The sequence below is a fragment of the Trichosurus vulpecula genome, chromosome 5 (genome assembly GCF_011100635.1).
Source record: "Trichosurus vulpecula isolate mTriVul1 chromosome 5, mTriVul1.pri, whole genome shotgun sequence".
Taxonomy (NCBI): Eukaryota; Metazoa; Chordata; class Mammalia; order Diprotodontia; family Phalangeridae; genus Trichosurus; species Trichosurus vulpecula.
The window spans coordinates 27568846-27586204 of NC_050577.1; the positions used below are offsets into that span (position 1 = coordinate 27568846).

Consider the following 17359-nt stretch of genomic DNA (forward strand, 5'->3'; position numbering starts at 1 on the left):
CTCGTGCTGGAACCCTGTGGCCTAATCTGCATTTGACCAAAACTGAGCAGCCCAGAGGAAGATGGGGCTGATTTCCCGAGAGTTAGAGGAGCCAGTCTGAGCGTGAGGAATTGGGGGAAAGCTTTGGGGGAAGGGACCTTTGACACCAGGGCAGACTTAGCGGTGGCCCTGCCTCGTGCCCTTCCCTGACCCCTCCTCCCCCCACCCCAACCCCCGTCCCATCCCTCTGCTCCTCCCTACCTGCAGCCACCTAGACGGAAGGTCCAAGGCCAGAGTTAGAGAGCCGGACGAGCAGCCGCCTCCGCCGCCGCCGCTGTGATCCATGAATGTACCCAAAGGCCTGTGGAGGTCTAGGCGGGGGTTCCCCGCGGCTCTTCCTTGTTCCTCTGGCCTCCTTCGCTTCAAATCAAAGGCTCCCGCGTGTGCCGCCCTCGGAAGGTACTAAGTGCTTGGAATGCTTCAAAGGAGACCGCCCCTTGATCTGTTAACACCAAAGAGGCCACACCCAAGGCTGGGGGAAGCAGAGGTAGAGAGGGAGCAGATCCGGAGCATGGCTGGGGGCAGCCAAGCTCCTCTGGTGCCCCTCCCCAGATCCAGTCCAACCTTGCGGCAAAACAAGTCGTGATTCATAAACTCAGAACCTTGGGGCTCAAGAGGACCTCAGGCGATCTGAGACCCAAAGAGAGGAAGTAGCTTGCCCCAAGTCGCAGGGCCACTATGCCACAGAGCTGGGAGTGAAACCCAGGCGTGCTAAATCTCCGCCCAGGGGTCTCTCCACCCAATTCTCGCAAATCTAATCCATCAATGAACACAGGTTTATTAAGAGCTTGCTATGCGCCAGGCAATGGGTTAAGCTCTGGGGATCCCTAGCCTCTCCTAAGACTCAAATCTTGCACCACCACCCCTCCCTTTTCCTCTCTGAGGCCAAATGGCCTCTGTCATAACAGAGTTGACCTCATTAAGGTGGCGTTCCTATCTTCGCAACTCCCTCCTTCCCTGTCCCCACCTCCACCCCTACATCTGAAATCAGGTCTCTTTAGAAGACAGAGCAGAAGTCTTGGACGGGTGTTTGAGTTCATGATAACCAGTTCTGCGGTAGTTGAGATTGTGGGAATAGAGCTAAGTAGGCCCCCTAAGTACTGGGGCGCAGACCAACCCTGTGGGAATCAGGTCTAAGATCTCATACAGCTCCGGGTCTTTCGATGCTATGTTAAAAGCAGTCTCCGCCAGAAAAGGCCATTCCAAGCGGTTACCTCGGAAGTATACCAGTCTGTCTAGGAAGTCCAGGCTTCAGGTAACCTTTGAGGAAGAAGGGGACGGTTTTTCCCTTAGTAATTCCGTCCCAAGGAAAATTGGAAAGACTAGTTAAGACCATCGAAGTCCCTGAGAGTCCCGGGATGGGCACCTACTGAACTTGGAGAGCCGGGACACACACACACACACACACACACACCCCAGTTGGAAGGCTTATAAGTCTGCCTACTGATTGGTCCAATTCGTAGGTAAACATCAACCCCAGTGAACTCAAGTAAGACCTCATCCCATCCTCCACTACGTCTCTTAGAACAAGTCTTCCCAAGACAGAAGGATATGATGATGTCTGTGGTTGGTTCTGGTATCTCAACCAATGGTTAATAACCCTCCGAATCGATTCAGCTGAGTCTGTTGGACCTTCACCTCCAGCTTACCCCACCACACCCGCAGCAATAGGTCGAAAAGGAGTTAGCGTAGCAAAATACCCAAGTCTTATTCTCTTTGGAACTCAGTTCTCTTATCTGTAAAATGAGGGAAGGGGAGAGTTGGGGTAAATAGCCCCCCAAAATCTCTTCCATTCCTTATCTATAGTCCTAATATGAGGGAATATTGTTGGCTCTAAGAGGTAACCCACTTAATCACTCATCGATTTCTCCCCAAACGCCCTCAATCAATGGGTCAAAATCCTCTAAGAATGTTTATGGATAGCACTTTCTAACAACTAACGACTAGCTTAGGTAGCCTTAACCCTATTTTAAAGCTGGGAATTGAGTCTCCGAGAGGTTCAGAGGCTTGCGGGCCAGTAAGCGTCCAAGCCTTGACTCTTCACCACTCTCACTGTGTGTTCTTTCACCCCGCCACCTTCCTAGATATGCAGATAGACAGCTTAGAAAAACTTCAACCACTTCGGATTTTCTGCCCATGCATGAGAGTCGACCCATAAATTTGGCTCGGCAGGGGGTGGGAGGGAGGAGAGAGAAGAGAGAGACTCCGAGTCGAAAACAGAATGCTAATTCGGAGGCTTAGAGAATCAGGAAGAAAAACAAGGCTCAGAGAAAGGACTCTTCGAGGTACCCGGTGGGTTTGTTTGCTTTGAAGTCTGTAGGTCTGATCGTCTGGTCCTAGGCTAAACCACTTCTCCCCGGGAGAAGGAAAGAGGAATGTGGAGGAGAGGGACTAATCAGCTTTTGTTTCAAGGTTCAGCTTCAAGGCCTTCCGATTCGCTCTACCTTTCCGAACCCAGAGTGAAAGAGCGGGAAGGAACCTCGAGGTCACGTAGTTCGTGATCATCACCACCACCCCATATTACAAATGGAGATCCGGAACTCAGAGAAGTTAAATGACTTTGCCGACGGTCACACAGGTGGTAAGTGACAAAGTCTCAACTCGAACCGAGCACGTCTAAGTTCCAAGACTTCCCCAGTGCCATGGTGCATCATGGCTCGAACTTCCTAAATCTCCCCTTCTGACTTCAATCTAAAGTTCATAGAAATCAGAAGCGCTTTGTTCACCGCCACACTGTAGGTAAATGGATAGTGTTCTCATCCAACTCATCTCCCAGAGTCCTTTCGAGGGAAGCAACTTAGCAAAGCGGAAAGGTCGTCTATTGCATGAGGAAGACATCAATAATCGTCTACTTCCCCTTGGGGTCTGCAGAGGGAGATGCTTTTCTGAGCCCTTTGCAGTCTCTTTAGCGATTTATTCTCGCTCCGATTCTAGCCTAACCCCTTCCTCGGTAGCCAAGCGCCACCCCCCACCCCGCTTTTGAATACTGATGGCTCGGCTGCTGCCTTGTTCTAGCAGCTGCCCTGATAGCAAGCTCGAGCTGGTTGCAGCTGCTTGCCTCCGTACTCTTGATATGTCACCAGTTAGGGAGTTCAAAGCTACGTCTTCTAACACGGGAGCAGTGGAGTAAAAGATGCTAAAGAAACATTCATATGATTGGTTTTTCCCAGGGGCAGAGGTACTTTTGCTTCCCAACCAAGACTCTGCTGCGGAGATGATGATGACGCAGGTCTTGCCCAGATATCCCAGACCCGTGTCCCTGGATCTCAGCATCGGTGGTAGGAGTCCGACGACCTGCTTTCCAAACCCGGCTTTGCTACTTTCTACAGTGGACAAATCACTACAAACGGTTTCCTTTAAAGTGAAGGGGATGAACTAGATGACCTCTGAGGTCCCTTACAGCTCTAAATGGTCTTGGTACACAACAAGTGTTTAATAAATGCTTGTTGACTGTTAAATCTGTTCTCCTGCGATCTATGTTCCTGTGATCTTGTCCAATTAAATTCTTGATCAATGACTAAGAGTAACCTGAATCCCGAGCAACTGTTGTGTGGACAGCCTGGTCCCTCCACCTAACAAACATGTATTCCTTCTAAACATTTATTTTATATCATTTGCTGACTTTCGTTTTCACTTCTGGTTACAACCCAGCACGCACACACACACACACACACACACACACACACACACACACACACACACACACACTTTTTTAAAAAATAAAATACAATGAATTTTAATTCTGTCCTTTCTCTCCATCCTTTCCCTAAAGATTTTGTATCTCCAGGTCTGTTGTGTTTTTCAACCCTCCCACTTCGACCAATCGTTACAAAAAAGAAAAATCCCCTCTAATAGTTGTTGACATTTGTAAACAACCTATGGAAGGAAGTGGGTTACTTGAGGAAGTTCATTCATATTCAAAAAAGAAAGAAAATGCCTTCTCTCAAGATCAAGGTGATTTCTATGGGGGGGGAAAGAGGACTCCTGCTTTCTCCCTTCTCTGTTGGAAAGGAGAGTACTTTCACTTCATGGTTACAATCTTAAAAGCCTGACCACCTTCTGGGTCAAAAATTTGTCTCCTCAGGCACAAAGAAAAAAGAAGCACCCTCCTTCCTATTTGAATTTGTAGAATAATCATAGTTTTAAAATTAAATAATTATCCACATGCCATAAGGATGTCATTTCCCCCAAGCTTTTTTTTTTATTTCATGCTCTTCAATGCAAGCATTTCAGTCAATTTGTTTTTCCCACCTGTTGCATTTTTCATAATTAACAACATGTGAGAAGCCCCCTATTGTGCCACAGACAATGTAATGACCCTATCTGTTTTTTTTTCTTTTTCTCCATTTTGAGCCTGTAAGCTTTTTTTTTCCAGCTTACTTTTCAAAGGGGCAGAAATTTCAGACATAACTCCTATGTCTCTTGGAATAGGAGGCAAATCAGGATTATCCAATGATTCTGACAATATTGGCTTTTCAATGTCTACGTTGCCTGTTTAGTTTGTAATAAGTCATTTTTGACCTGCCCAAACTCTCAGGCTTTGCTGAAGATTCATTAAATAAGCAATTATTAAGTGCCTGCAACATACCAGGCATTGTACAAGATGCTGGAGATATAAAGACAAAAAAAAATGAAACAGTTTGACCTCAAGAAGCTTACATTTTATTGGGAAAAAAAACAACATGTGAATAGTAAGTGCATAGCAAATACACACAAAATAAATTAATAATGATAATAGCTAGCCTTTATTAGCACTTTAAGTTTTTCAAAGTGTTCTATATAATTAACTCTATGTAATAGAATTATGTGCTTATTATTTTTCTCTCCAATTTCATTCTTTGAAAAGTTATATAAAGCAGAGTAGTAATGGTAATTGTGATTTGAAATCTTTTTTAAAAAAATAAAATCCAGATTACACAATGGTGTATCATTTGATTCAGTCACTATATGTTACATTAAAGAGATTGATTCTAGGTTTATTTTTAATGCTCATTGTATTTCAGCAACATTAAAAAAAATCTGGTGAAATTGTCTCAGCGTGGACCCCTGAAGTTGTCACCAGTCACTGCACCAACACTGCTAAGGCTGCCAGACGTCTTATCTTATGGGGTTTTTACTTGGAGAGAAATGAAACACTAACAATCTTGCATGAATGAAAGCCACCTTGCACTCAGAAAACACACAACCAAGGTGGCAGATCTGGCTATCAGTGAACAAGGAGTTCGAAGGAGAGAACCAGAGATGGTGAAATAAAAGTTAACAATAACAAAAAGAGAGCCATAGATAAATAGTAAAAGGAACAGCCAGCTACAAAAAACCTATTGACGTTTGCTCAGAGTCCAAGGGAAGCACTGGTGACCAGTAAGTGTTGGAATGTTTTCGTAGGGTTAAAGTAGCTCAACAGCAAGTCTGCTTAGGATTTACAAAGTGTTTGAATAACAGAGACAGTGTTTGGATAACACTTTTTTAGTGTGGGTGAAAATAATATAATTTATTGGGACATTTATATGGCCCTTGGTTGTGTATGTGAGAGAGTATACAGTGGACCATAAATAACATGCGTATCTATCTATCAAGACTGCCACGATCTCTATGTATATTCACCTACAATTTGCATATAATAATACTGACTGCACCAGGATGATTTTCCAAGTGCTTTTGCAATCCTTTGCACCAGAAATGAAGCCAGACCTCCTTATAAGGTGAAGATTCTTTAGTAAAATGGACAACAGCCTCCTATTGTCAGGATCAGAGAAAGTGAGAATAGGCTGGTGTGAACTTGTCCAGGACACTAGCTCCAACCCTGTGCAAATCGTCATGGGATCTTTAAGAGCTGCACACAGCAGGCTGGGCCTCCCTCACTTTTAAGGCTTGCCTTCAAAAGGCCCTGCATGCTACACTGGAGTTTGAAAGGTGCAAGGTCTGAGCTAATCCAGCCATCAGTTTGGGGGCTGTGGTTCCAAGGAGTCTCTGTACTCCAAACCTGATGTTGATATGTTTTTTGTTCTGTGTATCCCAATATACTGTCAGTGAAACCACATAAAACCAGACACCTCTCAATAAATGTCTCATTTAGCTTCATGGGTGCTTATGGGTGTCATTGAAATCAAACAGCAAGCACACCATAAAGTTCTTGTATTTACCTACCAAAATCTAAGGATTGTGTTCTTTTACATTTTAATTGAAGCATTTTCAATAGTTTTCATTTTTAGTGCCCTCCCCTCCAATTCACTCCCAGAAAAAGGCTATTCTTATTTTTACTCTATGGCTGGACCTATGGGTGTTGGTGGGGAGGGTTACAGTTTCTCTCACCCTAAATAAAGTTTCTGGTGGAAACTCAAGTGTCAAGTGAAGTTCATGATTGTTTGCTTGTCCTCCTGTCATAGCTGCACCTTCTCTGTAAAGGAAAGTTGGACATAACAAGCGTTGTATGGCCAAACTCTAAATATCCAAACATTTCATTTTCATATTCTCTGTTAAGAAAATCAATAACTAAAACGGGAACGTGAGAAAGCATTGCTTTTGCCTCCACGTATATATGAAAATGTAAACAAATGGTGTGAAAAGTCCAGATTCCAAAAGGCCTTAGACTCTAGAAGGCAAATATATGAGAATTCTGACTTCTGTTTCTGTCACTGAAGTTAACCTTTTCTCAGTTTTTACATCTGTAAAATGGGGATAGGGGCTCCTCTGGACCTCGACACCAAGTCATTCTCTACTTAACAAGCAATTCCTGCCTATTAGACAGTACAGAAAATGGCCAAAGAAAGGCACCTTTAAGAGCAAGACATCTTGAGTTCGGGTTGAATCTATTGAGAATTAGCTGATCCCTATGCTCTCTATCAGCCTAGAACCGGGGACTCAGCCAAGAAGTGGTGTTGGAGGCCCGCGCATTCTCCAAGAGCTCTGAAAGCAACCAGCTGCCTAAGAAGAACGCCTAGATTTCAGATAGGCTGAATGAATGCAAAGCCTTAGACTGACAATTAATTTCCTCCACTTGCAAAACCCGGGGATGCGTGCGGCTCGGGTTACGGAGATTTTAGGCCGGCTGGCAAGCGCGCCCAGGTAGAGGTGGCAACCCTTCCCTCTGCACCCCTTTTACCAATCTCCCCCCATTCAAATGCGTAGCGAATTCTCACATCAAAAGTATCCACAGCTATCGAGGGCACACTGACCAGTTCCCTGAAAATTCACTTCCCAGGGTCAAGAAAAAATAGATGGGGGGGATGGGGTGGGGGGCAGCAGAGGAAGGAATGCACCTGGCTCAGGAAGGAGACTCAAAGAGCAAATGGCCTACGAGTAGAACTAGGGGAAGGAAAAAGAGAGAGAAATGGCCCTGAGGGTTCAAGGGCACGACTTTGCCGGCCTTTGGGGATGAAGGCGCACGTCCTAAGACTCCGCCGCTCCAGGCCCAGACGAAACTGGACGTGGTTCTGACTCTGCCCTAGAGTTTTGCGCGGCGGTCCTGAATGGCAGAGGGCTGTTGGTTGCTATTGCAGTTCCCCAGCCCGCTTCTGCCCCACGTCGAGCCGCCCCCAGAGCCCATCTTCCCTTACCTCGTTGGCGGCGAAAACCTGCGTTCCCCTTTCCAAACCCCAACCCCGGGCGCTGCTCTTCCCGAGACCGAAGACAGCCTGTGAGTTCCTATCTCCCCTCCGATCTGGGGGATGGAGTGAAAAAGGAGGGAGGAAAGAGGAGGAGAAGCCCCTCTCTTTCTAATGTGTTGGGTTTTTTTTCAACCCACACCCTGCCTTTGTTGCTCTTTCAACATTTCTGTGGAGTCAGGGTGTGTTTGTGACATCCTGCGATGGCCCTGAATCTGCCCTTTCCTTCACCACCTTCGGGATGGGGATATGGAATGTTGTTCCCAGCTCCAACAGAGGCGTCATTCGGCTGCTCTTCGAAGCCTAGAGAGAAGACGTTTGCCCTGGGTAATTACTTATTAACAGCGAATATTCATAGGGCCTCTCCCCCAGCCACGAATTGTTTGTGCTCGTGTTTGATTGTACATGTGTACATATAAGCATATATGTAGTGTGCATTTGTGCATGTATGTTAACTTTCTGACTTGATATACGTTCTCTGGAAGAGAGGCAGGCAGCTGGGGCAAAGGGCTCGATTCAATACCAAGCTGATTAATGCACTAATTATCCTACCTTCTGGGTTTAACTACAGAAGAGGGGCGGGAGGGGGGATCTTAACGCCTCCGCTAACGGGGAATAATTGTTTAACGATGCAAGGCCCAATTTAAGATGAGCTGCGAGGGGTTTAAGTTTGGGGAGGGGTTGGAGAGGAGAATATGGAATCCATGAAAGCCTGAGCTGAGCGCTTCGAGTTTGGGAGTGGGTGCTGTTGCTGTTTTCCTTTACATAAAAATCATTTCCAGGACAGCCCAGCCATAGTGGTGCTTGGTGGTGGAGAAGCTCCTAGCTGAAAATCCTTCAGGTTTCATTTGACCAAAGGGAACAGAAAGCTATCCGTCTTAACTAGACAGTGATGCACTCCGGGTATTGGGCTGACGCGGGTGCACAAAGCTTCTCCAGGTGAGGAAAGGAAGTGGGAAAGATGCTGGGGAGTCTTCTCCGCAGAGAAGACAGAACGCACACTCAGTCGAGTGATTCCCAGATCCTGTAAGCCAGATCTCTTCCCCTCGAATCCTTTACACACTTCGGCTGAGGATAGACTGAAAGGACTTGGGCGCAGGGAGAGGGAGAAGGTGGATGAAGGGTGGAGGAGAGAGGAATCCTACCGACCGAACAGTGCGGAGGCCTTTTTCCCCAGCACTCTGAGTGACCACAGCCTGAGCCTGCAGTGTCCAGCCCGGACCAATGTTTCCTGTGAAAGCTAGAAACCTGGAGAGTTTGTTCCTACATCCCCTTTCACTCGACTTCGCTCCGATTCCTCTACCCCTTCGCTTTCAAGAACTACTACAGCCAAAATTTGTCTCCTCTTTCTCTTCCTCCTCTTTGTGGAGTCAGACATCTCTCCCCAACACCCTGATCTTTCCTTAGCGTAATGCCCTAGGAGGTCAGGACATCTCCATGCTCCCTTGAATCCATACCAGGGGCGCTCCGAAGGATTCCCAATTCGGGAACCGTCCCTTAAAATGGAAATCCACCCCCACCGCTAGACGCGCGCGCTTCTCCCGAACCTTGCTAGCTTGCTCGAGCCTTTGAGCCTCATCTTTTGCTTCCTGGGCCTCTATTCCGCCCTTGTAACCTAAGCGAACAAGAAAACTCTGGGCTGATTCTCGCCGCAGGAGCTGGTTTCCAAGAGATGGAAGAAAAGAAAAAGAAAGTCACAGGTGACTTGTTCCAATTAGTAAACGTCTAATTAAATTAGTGTCAGATTAAAGCAGCCAATGGGGCCGGCCTTTATCAGGGAGAGGGGGCGGGGGGCAGAGAAGCCAGGAAACGAAGCCCCTCCCCAGCCTCGCCTATATAAAGTTGGTGGTGGCGGCCGGTCGGCTTGCTTCTAGTTGGCTTTCAAGCCAACTTTCCCTGGAAGATAGTAGTGAGGGGAGGACAGAAGGGGCGGTGAGCAGGTGGGAGAGCAAGCTGGGCGCTTCCTCGGGGACTCGAGGTTGCCGTTGCCCTTGTCCATTCTCCTTTAGGACCGAGGAGGGAAAGGGCTTGCGTTTAGTTTCCACTCGCTGCCTTCGATTATTGTCTGAGGGAAAGAAGCGGTAGCCAGTCGAGCACTGCGTACGGGTGCTCGCTGGTGCCCGGCGACCGGTGGCTAGTGGGTCTAAGGGGCAGGAGGAAGGCAGGGGGAGCTGCTAGTGTTCTCGGAAGAGGGCGCTGCCTCCCCTCCTGTCACTGCAAGGCTCTCCGAGGCTAAGGGAGAAGTCCAAGCGTCGGGTCGCCTTCAGCGCCTGGGCAGAGAATGCAGTTGGGAGAACCGCTCCTAGCGAGCGCTGTCCACTTGCCCAGCGCTCACTTCTACCCTCTGGAGAGCGGGAGCGCGAGCGGCGGCAGTGGCGGAGGGCCCCACCACGGCGCCGGGTCCCCAGCGCAGAGGCTGGACGTGGACAAAGGGCAGAAAAAGTTCCGGGCTGGCCTCGCGTGCGAAGCTGCTCGGGAGCCTGCCTCGTCCAGCGGCGGAGCCGCCCCTCCGGGCATGCTGAGCGACGCCGACGCCGCGGATACCTTCTCCAGCGCCGCCGCCGTGGCCAAGACGGGCGGCCCGGACGGCCGCAAGGGCTCTCCGTGCGGGGATGAGGAGTTGCCCTCGGCCGCGGCGGCGGCGGCGGCGGCAGCGGCGGCGGCAGCGGCGGCGGCTGCTGCGCGCTATCCCATGGACAGCCTGAGTCCGGACCGCTACTACCTGCAGTCGCCCGGGCCGCCGCAGGGCGCGGAGCTGGCTGCTCCTTGCTCACTTTTCCCCTACCCGGCGGCGGCGGCGGCAGCGGCGGCGGCCCAGCATGGCTCGGTGTACCCGGCCCCCAACGGCGCACGCTACCCCTATGGCTCCATGCTGCCCCCCGGAGGCTTCTCGGCCGCGGTGTGCTCTCCCGGGAGAGCGCAGTTCGGCCCCGGCGGCCCCGGCAGCGGCGGCGGCGGGCCTGGCGGCGGGCCCGGCGGCTATCAGTACGGTCAGGGTGGCCCCGGCGCACTCTACGGCCCCTATCCAGGGGCAGCCTCAGCTTCCGGCTCCTGCGGCGGCCTCGGCGGCCTCGGGATGCCGACCACTGGCTTGCGCGCCCAGGTCTACCTGTGCAACCGGCCCCTGTGGCTCAAATTTCACCGGCACCAGACAGAGATGATCATCACGAAGCAGGGCAGGTGGGTACCCAGGCGTCCTCAGGGAGTGTCTCCAGGGAGGGCGGGCCGCGCACTTTAGTACAGGTTGGGTCCGGTAGGCGTCAGGACAACGAAACGTAAAAACCTTCCAGCCGTCGTATGCTGGGGTCCTGCACCCTCCCCATTCCATCCACTTCCCTAACTCCCATCCCCAGTGTTCTCGAGACTGGGTGGGCGTCCACCTTAGCTCCGGTCCTACGCCCTCCGCAGGTGGCTGAGCGGAAGAAAAACTCGGGGAGTTCATCACTTGTCCCCGTAAATTCTCGCTGCGGCTGGAGTGGGTGGGTGGGTGGGGGTCTTCGAGGAACCAAGAATGAAAGAGAGCCAAGAACCCTCTTCCCTGTGGGTAATTCCCCTTCCACAGCTGGGAGCCAAAGTTTGGGCTTGTCTTCCCCCTTGCCTGGGTGGTGAAAGGAGTTGGGGACTCTGTGCAGCCCCAAGATGCGTTTGTGAAGTCCTCTGGCTGTGGGGCCCATTTTGTCGGAGGCCCTTTCGAGTGGTCACCCGCTGAGCGGTTGTGACCCAGCCACCCCAGAAAAATCCTAGAGCCGCCGCGTCCCTGTCAGAACCGGGATGGGCCTCTACACTCTCTAACCTATGAGATGCCAGGGAGCACAGACCCTGAATTGGTCAAAGCGGGCCTTGGGATCTTTCCTGAATGCTATCTTGGAAACAGGGCCTTAGATGAGAGAGTTCTCAAAGAAATCTATTCCCAGACTGACCTGCTAGAGGTGAAGAAGCTAGCCGAGTAAGGCAACAGAAGTTCTGCCTCAGTCTAACAGAGAATAGCTTATGTTCCCATACCGTCGTAAGGTTTGCAAAAGCGCTTTGTCACACCAAAAAAGCGAGCTTAGTAGTATCATTAGTTCCATTTTACAGAGGAGGAAAGTGATGTTCAGAGAAATGACTTAACTATTATTACTCACAACTAATAAGTGTATGTGGCAGGTTGATACCCATGCTTTCCTGACACCTAACTCCAAACTCCAGTGCTCTGTCTACTACACAAACTTTTCTTTCTTTCTTTCTTTCTTCCTTTCTTAGCTCCTTTCTTTCTTTCTTTCTTTCTTTCTTTCTTTCTTTCTTTCTTTCTTTCTTTCCTTCATCCCTTCCTCCCTGCTTTCTTTCTTTCTTTCTTTTTCTCTTCCTTCCTGCATCCCTATAAATAAACCCTTTCCCGGATATGGCTTCCCCATATTATGTCGCCCTCTCCCTTCCCGCCTGCCTTCCCCCCATCCCCCATGCATATATACACATGGGCAGTTTCTGCCCGTTATCTAATCCATGTCCCAGGGGTCAATCTTAATAGGAATAAAATCAGATTGTCTCCTGTCTCCTGAGAAAGGAAGGCCAGAATTTGGGAGTGAATTTCCCTGTTCCCTCTTGGTCTCTGGCTTGGTGGTGACACTCTGCTTAGCATTCACCCTTTCTTCTTTCTATACAGGAGGATGTTTCCTTTCCTAAGCTTCAACATTAATGGGCTCAACCCCACAGCCCACTACAACGTGTTTGTGGAGGTGGTGCTGGCTGACCCCAACCACTGGCGCTTTCAGGGGGGCAAATGGGTGACGTGTGGCAAGGCTGACAACAACATGCAGGGTGAATAAATTGGTGGGAGAAGTAAAGCTGGGGAAGGGGTGGTCACAGAAGAGTGAAGTTTCCTGTTTGTATATTTACATAATTCACATTTCTTATAATCACAAAATGTTATCACTGAGAGGGACTAGAGCTCATCTAGTTCAACGAACTTATTTTACGGATGAGGAATGTGAGGCCAAGAGAGGGGAGATGATGGACCCAAGGCCACATAGCTGTCAAGTCACTGGGCCAACATTCAGACAGTCTTCTGACTCCAAGTCCAGTACTCTCTCCCCAACATGACTGTTAAATTGTATATCCCTTTTTGAAGATTTCTTTCAAGGCCTGATGGTCCAAAGTTGTATGTATGTGTTAGGAATAGGCAGAAGAGATTTTCTATGTGAATTTTATTTTCTTATAATTTCAATATATATAAAAGACCAAAGAGCAAAATCTATTTTTGAGTGTACTCAATCTTTCCGTTAAAAATTTTCTGTTGCTAAATGATGCATCTGATGGGACAAAAGTCACAAGAGACCAAACATGCTCTTTGCAATTACTGATCGATATCCAACTATTAAAAATGGAACCATAGAAGAAGCATATTTAACTGCTTAAAATGGAAAACAGTTTTAGTATGATAAAACCAATCTAACTTCCAAGGGACAAAGGCAGATATTTATGTGACATCCCCCCCCCCCGCAACGACATTTTAAAAAATTCACCCCAAAAGCTGACTTCCATGAGGTATCCACAAGTATAGCCCAGCTTTTTGGCTTTTAGACTTTAGTATTTGTATTTGAGTTTGGTATTTTTGTATCAGTTTTTGGTTAATACTTTTGTCCAAAGAAGTTTGGAAGCAGAACTCAAAAAGGATAGAATAGAAAGAACATCACTATTTCTGGGCAAACTGAAAAATTAGAGTGGAATAATCATGAGTGCTCATTTGTATATAGCCCTTTAAGGAGAACAAAACTTTTTTTTTTTTTTTGCATCTCTAGTTTTAATGACCCACCCAGAAACTCTCGGAGTCCCAGAAGCTAGAGTCATAGCTCACTTTACCCTTCTATATTCCTTCTTTTCTAGGGAACAAAATGTATGTTCACCCTGAGTCTCCCAACACTGGCTCGCACTGGATGAGGCAGGAAATCTCCTTTGGGAAACTGAAACTTACCAATAACAAAGGCGCTAATAACAACAACACCCAGGTAATATGCCCTGGGGGTCCTCTAGACTCAGCCTCGGAAGTGGAAGAACTTCTTGTGCTAAGAATCTTGAACTCTTAACCTTGCTGTATGCCCAAGGTTATGAACAGTTTGAATTTCTTTTTCTCTCAACTTCCTGCCCCAAACCCAGTAACCTAACTTACGCCATCTTCTTACTGAATTGTTAATGCTATAGTCCTAAACCTGCTATTGTAATAGGACCTCGGAGACAATGTCTACTTCTGGGCAGAAACCTCCCTTACCAGACCCCCGGAAGGTTCTGAACTTTGTCGCTAATACCATCCTGAAACCAGTGCCTGGTGGTGCTGGGAAATGCGTCACGCTAACAACCTGATGGTTACCATCAGGCCTTAAAAAAGGAATTTTAGGACTGCTGTATTAGGGAAAAAGCCCCCCGAAGCACAGTGCTTGTAGATGAGCATTAACACAGCCCTAAGGTACCTTTATCTGAACATCTAAGAAGCCTTTCTAGCTGTCGCTACTCTTTTCCCCTCTCCCAGATGATAGTTCTACAGTCTCTTCACAAGTACCAGCCCCGGCTTCACATCGTAGAGGTGACTGAGGACGGTGTGGAAGACCTTAATGATTCCTCCAAGACTCAGACATTCACTTTCTCTGAGACCCAGTTCATTGCTGTGACAGCTTACCAGAACACTGATGTGAGTCAGCCCCCAAAACAGGAGGGCTCCCTTAGCAGCCAACCCTAAGTTAACTCCCCCCAAAAATGCTCAACGCTTCTCTTTTTTCCCCCTCGTCTAGATCACTCAGCTGAAGATTGACCATAATCCATTTGCAAAAGGTTTCAGAGACAACTATGATTCGTAAGTGTACCTTTATTCTTCATTGCATAGTTATATGATGATAGATTTTGAGCTAGAAAGGCCCTCACAGGCCTCATTTTAGAGCCCAAGAGAAGTAAGATGACTTGGTTAAGGTCACACAGGGAGTAAGTAGCAGACCTAGAATTTGAAGCCAGGTTCTCTGACTTCACATCCAGGGCTCCTTCCTCGGCACCACTCTGCCCACCTTTAGAAGAGAATGCTTATACAAGCGCCTTCATCCAAAAATCTTTAGGGCGTTATTTTGTTTCCTTTTGTTTTGCTGTATCATACATTGCCTGCTACTTGGTTTCCTTTGGTTTACTTTTCAGCTTGCCTGAAAAGGTTTTAGGAAGTTTATATACTCAAAAAAAAGTTAAATTGGCTTAAAAATATGTGGATAATCTTCAGAGAGAGGAAGGGATGGTAATTTGAGGTCACCCTGTTCTAGCACCTGCATAAGGGAATTGTTATAGCTTCATTATTAATACCTGGAGGGATAAGGTGTGAGGCTGGGGCAGAAGAAGAAATTATGAGACAATACAGCTATAGACATTTGACCAGCTTAAGCTGACCGGGGCCCTACCATCAACCTGAAGTTCTAAAAGGCACTCTCCCCTCCCTCCTCCTCCCTCCACCCCACCACCCCCCACCCCACCCCCACCTCACGCCTCTTTCAGTTCTGGGAAGTGGAGTGGTCAGGAGTGATGGTAGCATTTGGGGTTTTTTTTAAGTGTTTCTCTTTATGTTGTAGCATGTACACCGCTTCCGAAAATGACAGGTTAACTCCATCTCCCACGGATTCTCCTAGATCCCATCAGATTGTACCAGGAGGCCGATATGGAGTTCAGTCTTTCTTTCCGGAGCCTTTTGTCAACACTTTACCTCAAGCAAGATATTATAACAGCGAGAGAACCGTCCCACAGACCAATGGTCTCCTTTCCCCCCAGCAAAGTGAAGAGGTCTCCAACCCTCCCCAGAGATGGCTCGTGACTCCTGTGCAGCAACCTGGAGGCAACAAACTGGATATAAGTTCCTATGAGTCAGAGTACACTTCCAGCACATTGCTGCCCTATAGCATTAAATCCCTGCCCCTCCAGACATCTCACGCTCTGGGCTATTACCCTGACCCATCCTTCCCTGCGATGGCAGGCTGGGGAGGCCGAGGCTCTTACCAGAGAAAGATGGCAGCTGGGTTGCCATGGACATCCAGAACCAGCCCTTCTGGTTTCTCTGAAGATCAGCTCTCCAAAGAGAAAGTCAAAGAAGAAATTAGCTCTTCCTGGATAGAGACCCCCCCTTCCATAAAATCTCTAGATTCAAATGATTCTGGGGTGTATACCAGTGCTTGCAAGAGAAGGCGGCTCTCTCCCAGTACCTCCAGCAATGAAAATTCCCCGTCGATAAAGTGTGAGGACATAAATGCAGAAGACTATAGCAAAGACACTTCAAAAGGCATGGGCTACTATGCTTTCTACACAAGTCCCTAAAGCATTACATTCCTCCTGTAAAATTGGCCAGTTTTTTAAGGTGGACTTGGTGTGTGTGGTTGGGTTTTTTGTTTTTGTTTTGTTTTGTTTTGCCTAGGTTGCCAAAAAGACTTTTGCCTCCCACCTTGAAGCATACTGTGCGGTGCAATTCTTTATAGAAGGTGCCAAAGCTTTTCGATTGCTGCAGGTAATGGGAACCAACCTAGTAGTTTATTTTTTTAAGTGTGATCAATTAATGGCCTATACAAATTTTACATTTTAACTCTCAAGGATACTCAAGGTTCTGGTTTTAACCACATGGCATATTTATTGGAGACACTAAACCCTTCAGTGAGGTGGACCAGGGGCCTCTGAGGGTGGGATGTGGGGATCAAGTTCTGGGAACCAACTTGCAGCCAGCCCTCATTTCTTTTACAAAATCTCTAAGCAAATCAGAACAGAGAGTGTGGCAAAGGCTTTCTAATTCTGGAGGAGCAAAGGTGGACTTCATGATTCAACTGAGGTCTTTGGCAAAGCAGAGCTGTTAAAATGCTTTTCCTGAGGATAGTGAGATCCAATGCCTGGGAGAGGAGCAGCCCTTTGTTGAAGCTAGGCCTTTCCTCTCATGCTTCTCAGGCCTCCAGAGGTAGCCTGGTTTGCTTCAGCACATGACTGCTGCACTTAAGAAAAGCTAAACCTGTTGTATGGTTGGCATTAAAAGAGCCCTGTGGGAGGGGAAGAGGTCACCAAAAATAGAGAATTAAAAGTGTACAGTTGTGTGTGTCTAGGTACACTGTAGAATACTGTGGAATATCTTGTACAAATAGTCTACATAGGAGTCCCACTAAGATCATGTAAAGTTGGTGCTTTGGCCTTGTAAAAGATTTTGGAGGGGAGTGGGGTTTGATGCCTCACCTTTTTTCAGTACTTGGGAAAATAATCAACCTGGTTACTTTGTAGGTAGGAAAGAATGTATTTTTCAGCTCCCCTGTACTAACTTGAAAATGTGTTTAAAAATAACATCAAACAAAACTTCAATTTCACCTTTTTCCCCCTTCCTGCTGAGGCTATCAACTTCAAAGCCAGTGCACCAGTTTATGAAGGCTTTTTAGAGATCTTGGTTTTTGTATGTACAGTCATGGTCATTTTTAATAAACGTGGTGCATTAGGGGGAATGGACCTGACTCTTTCTTCTGTATGTATGCATAGAAATATTTTTCAGAGGTGAGGATCTATTTTGATCTCATTGGGTTGTTTGCGAGCAGGTGGTCCTCATTCTATCTCTTCTCAAAGATGGGCCAAGGTAGTTCTCCCTGGCTACATGGGTCATACTGGACAGCGTCCTGTTTCTCTCTTGTTTGTTCAAGCTTTTGTTTTTCTGTAGATCTCAGGATTGTGGACGATTTCCTCTCTCACTTGAGGCCGGA

The 17359-nt window shown here is 47.7% G+C and overlaps 1 protein-coding gene across 2 annotated transcripts; it reads left to right on the forward strand.

Annotated features, from left to right (window-relative positions):
- The first annotated feature begins 9924 nt into the window (after positions 1–9924).
- Positions 9925–15953, forward strand: EOMES (eomesodermin). Of its 2 annotated transcripts, none has more exons than XM_036761662.1 (6): positions 9925–10823; positions 12286–12440; positions 13506–13627; positions 14146–14304; positions 14405–14466; positions 15218–15953. In XM_036761662.1, exons 1-6 carry the CDS (start codon positions 9925–9927, stop codon positions 15951–15953), a joined length of 2133 nt encoding a protein of 710 aa, XP_036617557.1. The 2 variants fall into 2 exon arrangements, with proteins under 2 accessions (XP_036617557.1, XP_036617558.1); XM_036761663.1 differs by having other exon boundaries at positions 15275–15953.
- The last annotated feature ends 1406 nt before the right edge of the window (positions 15954–17359 follow it).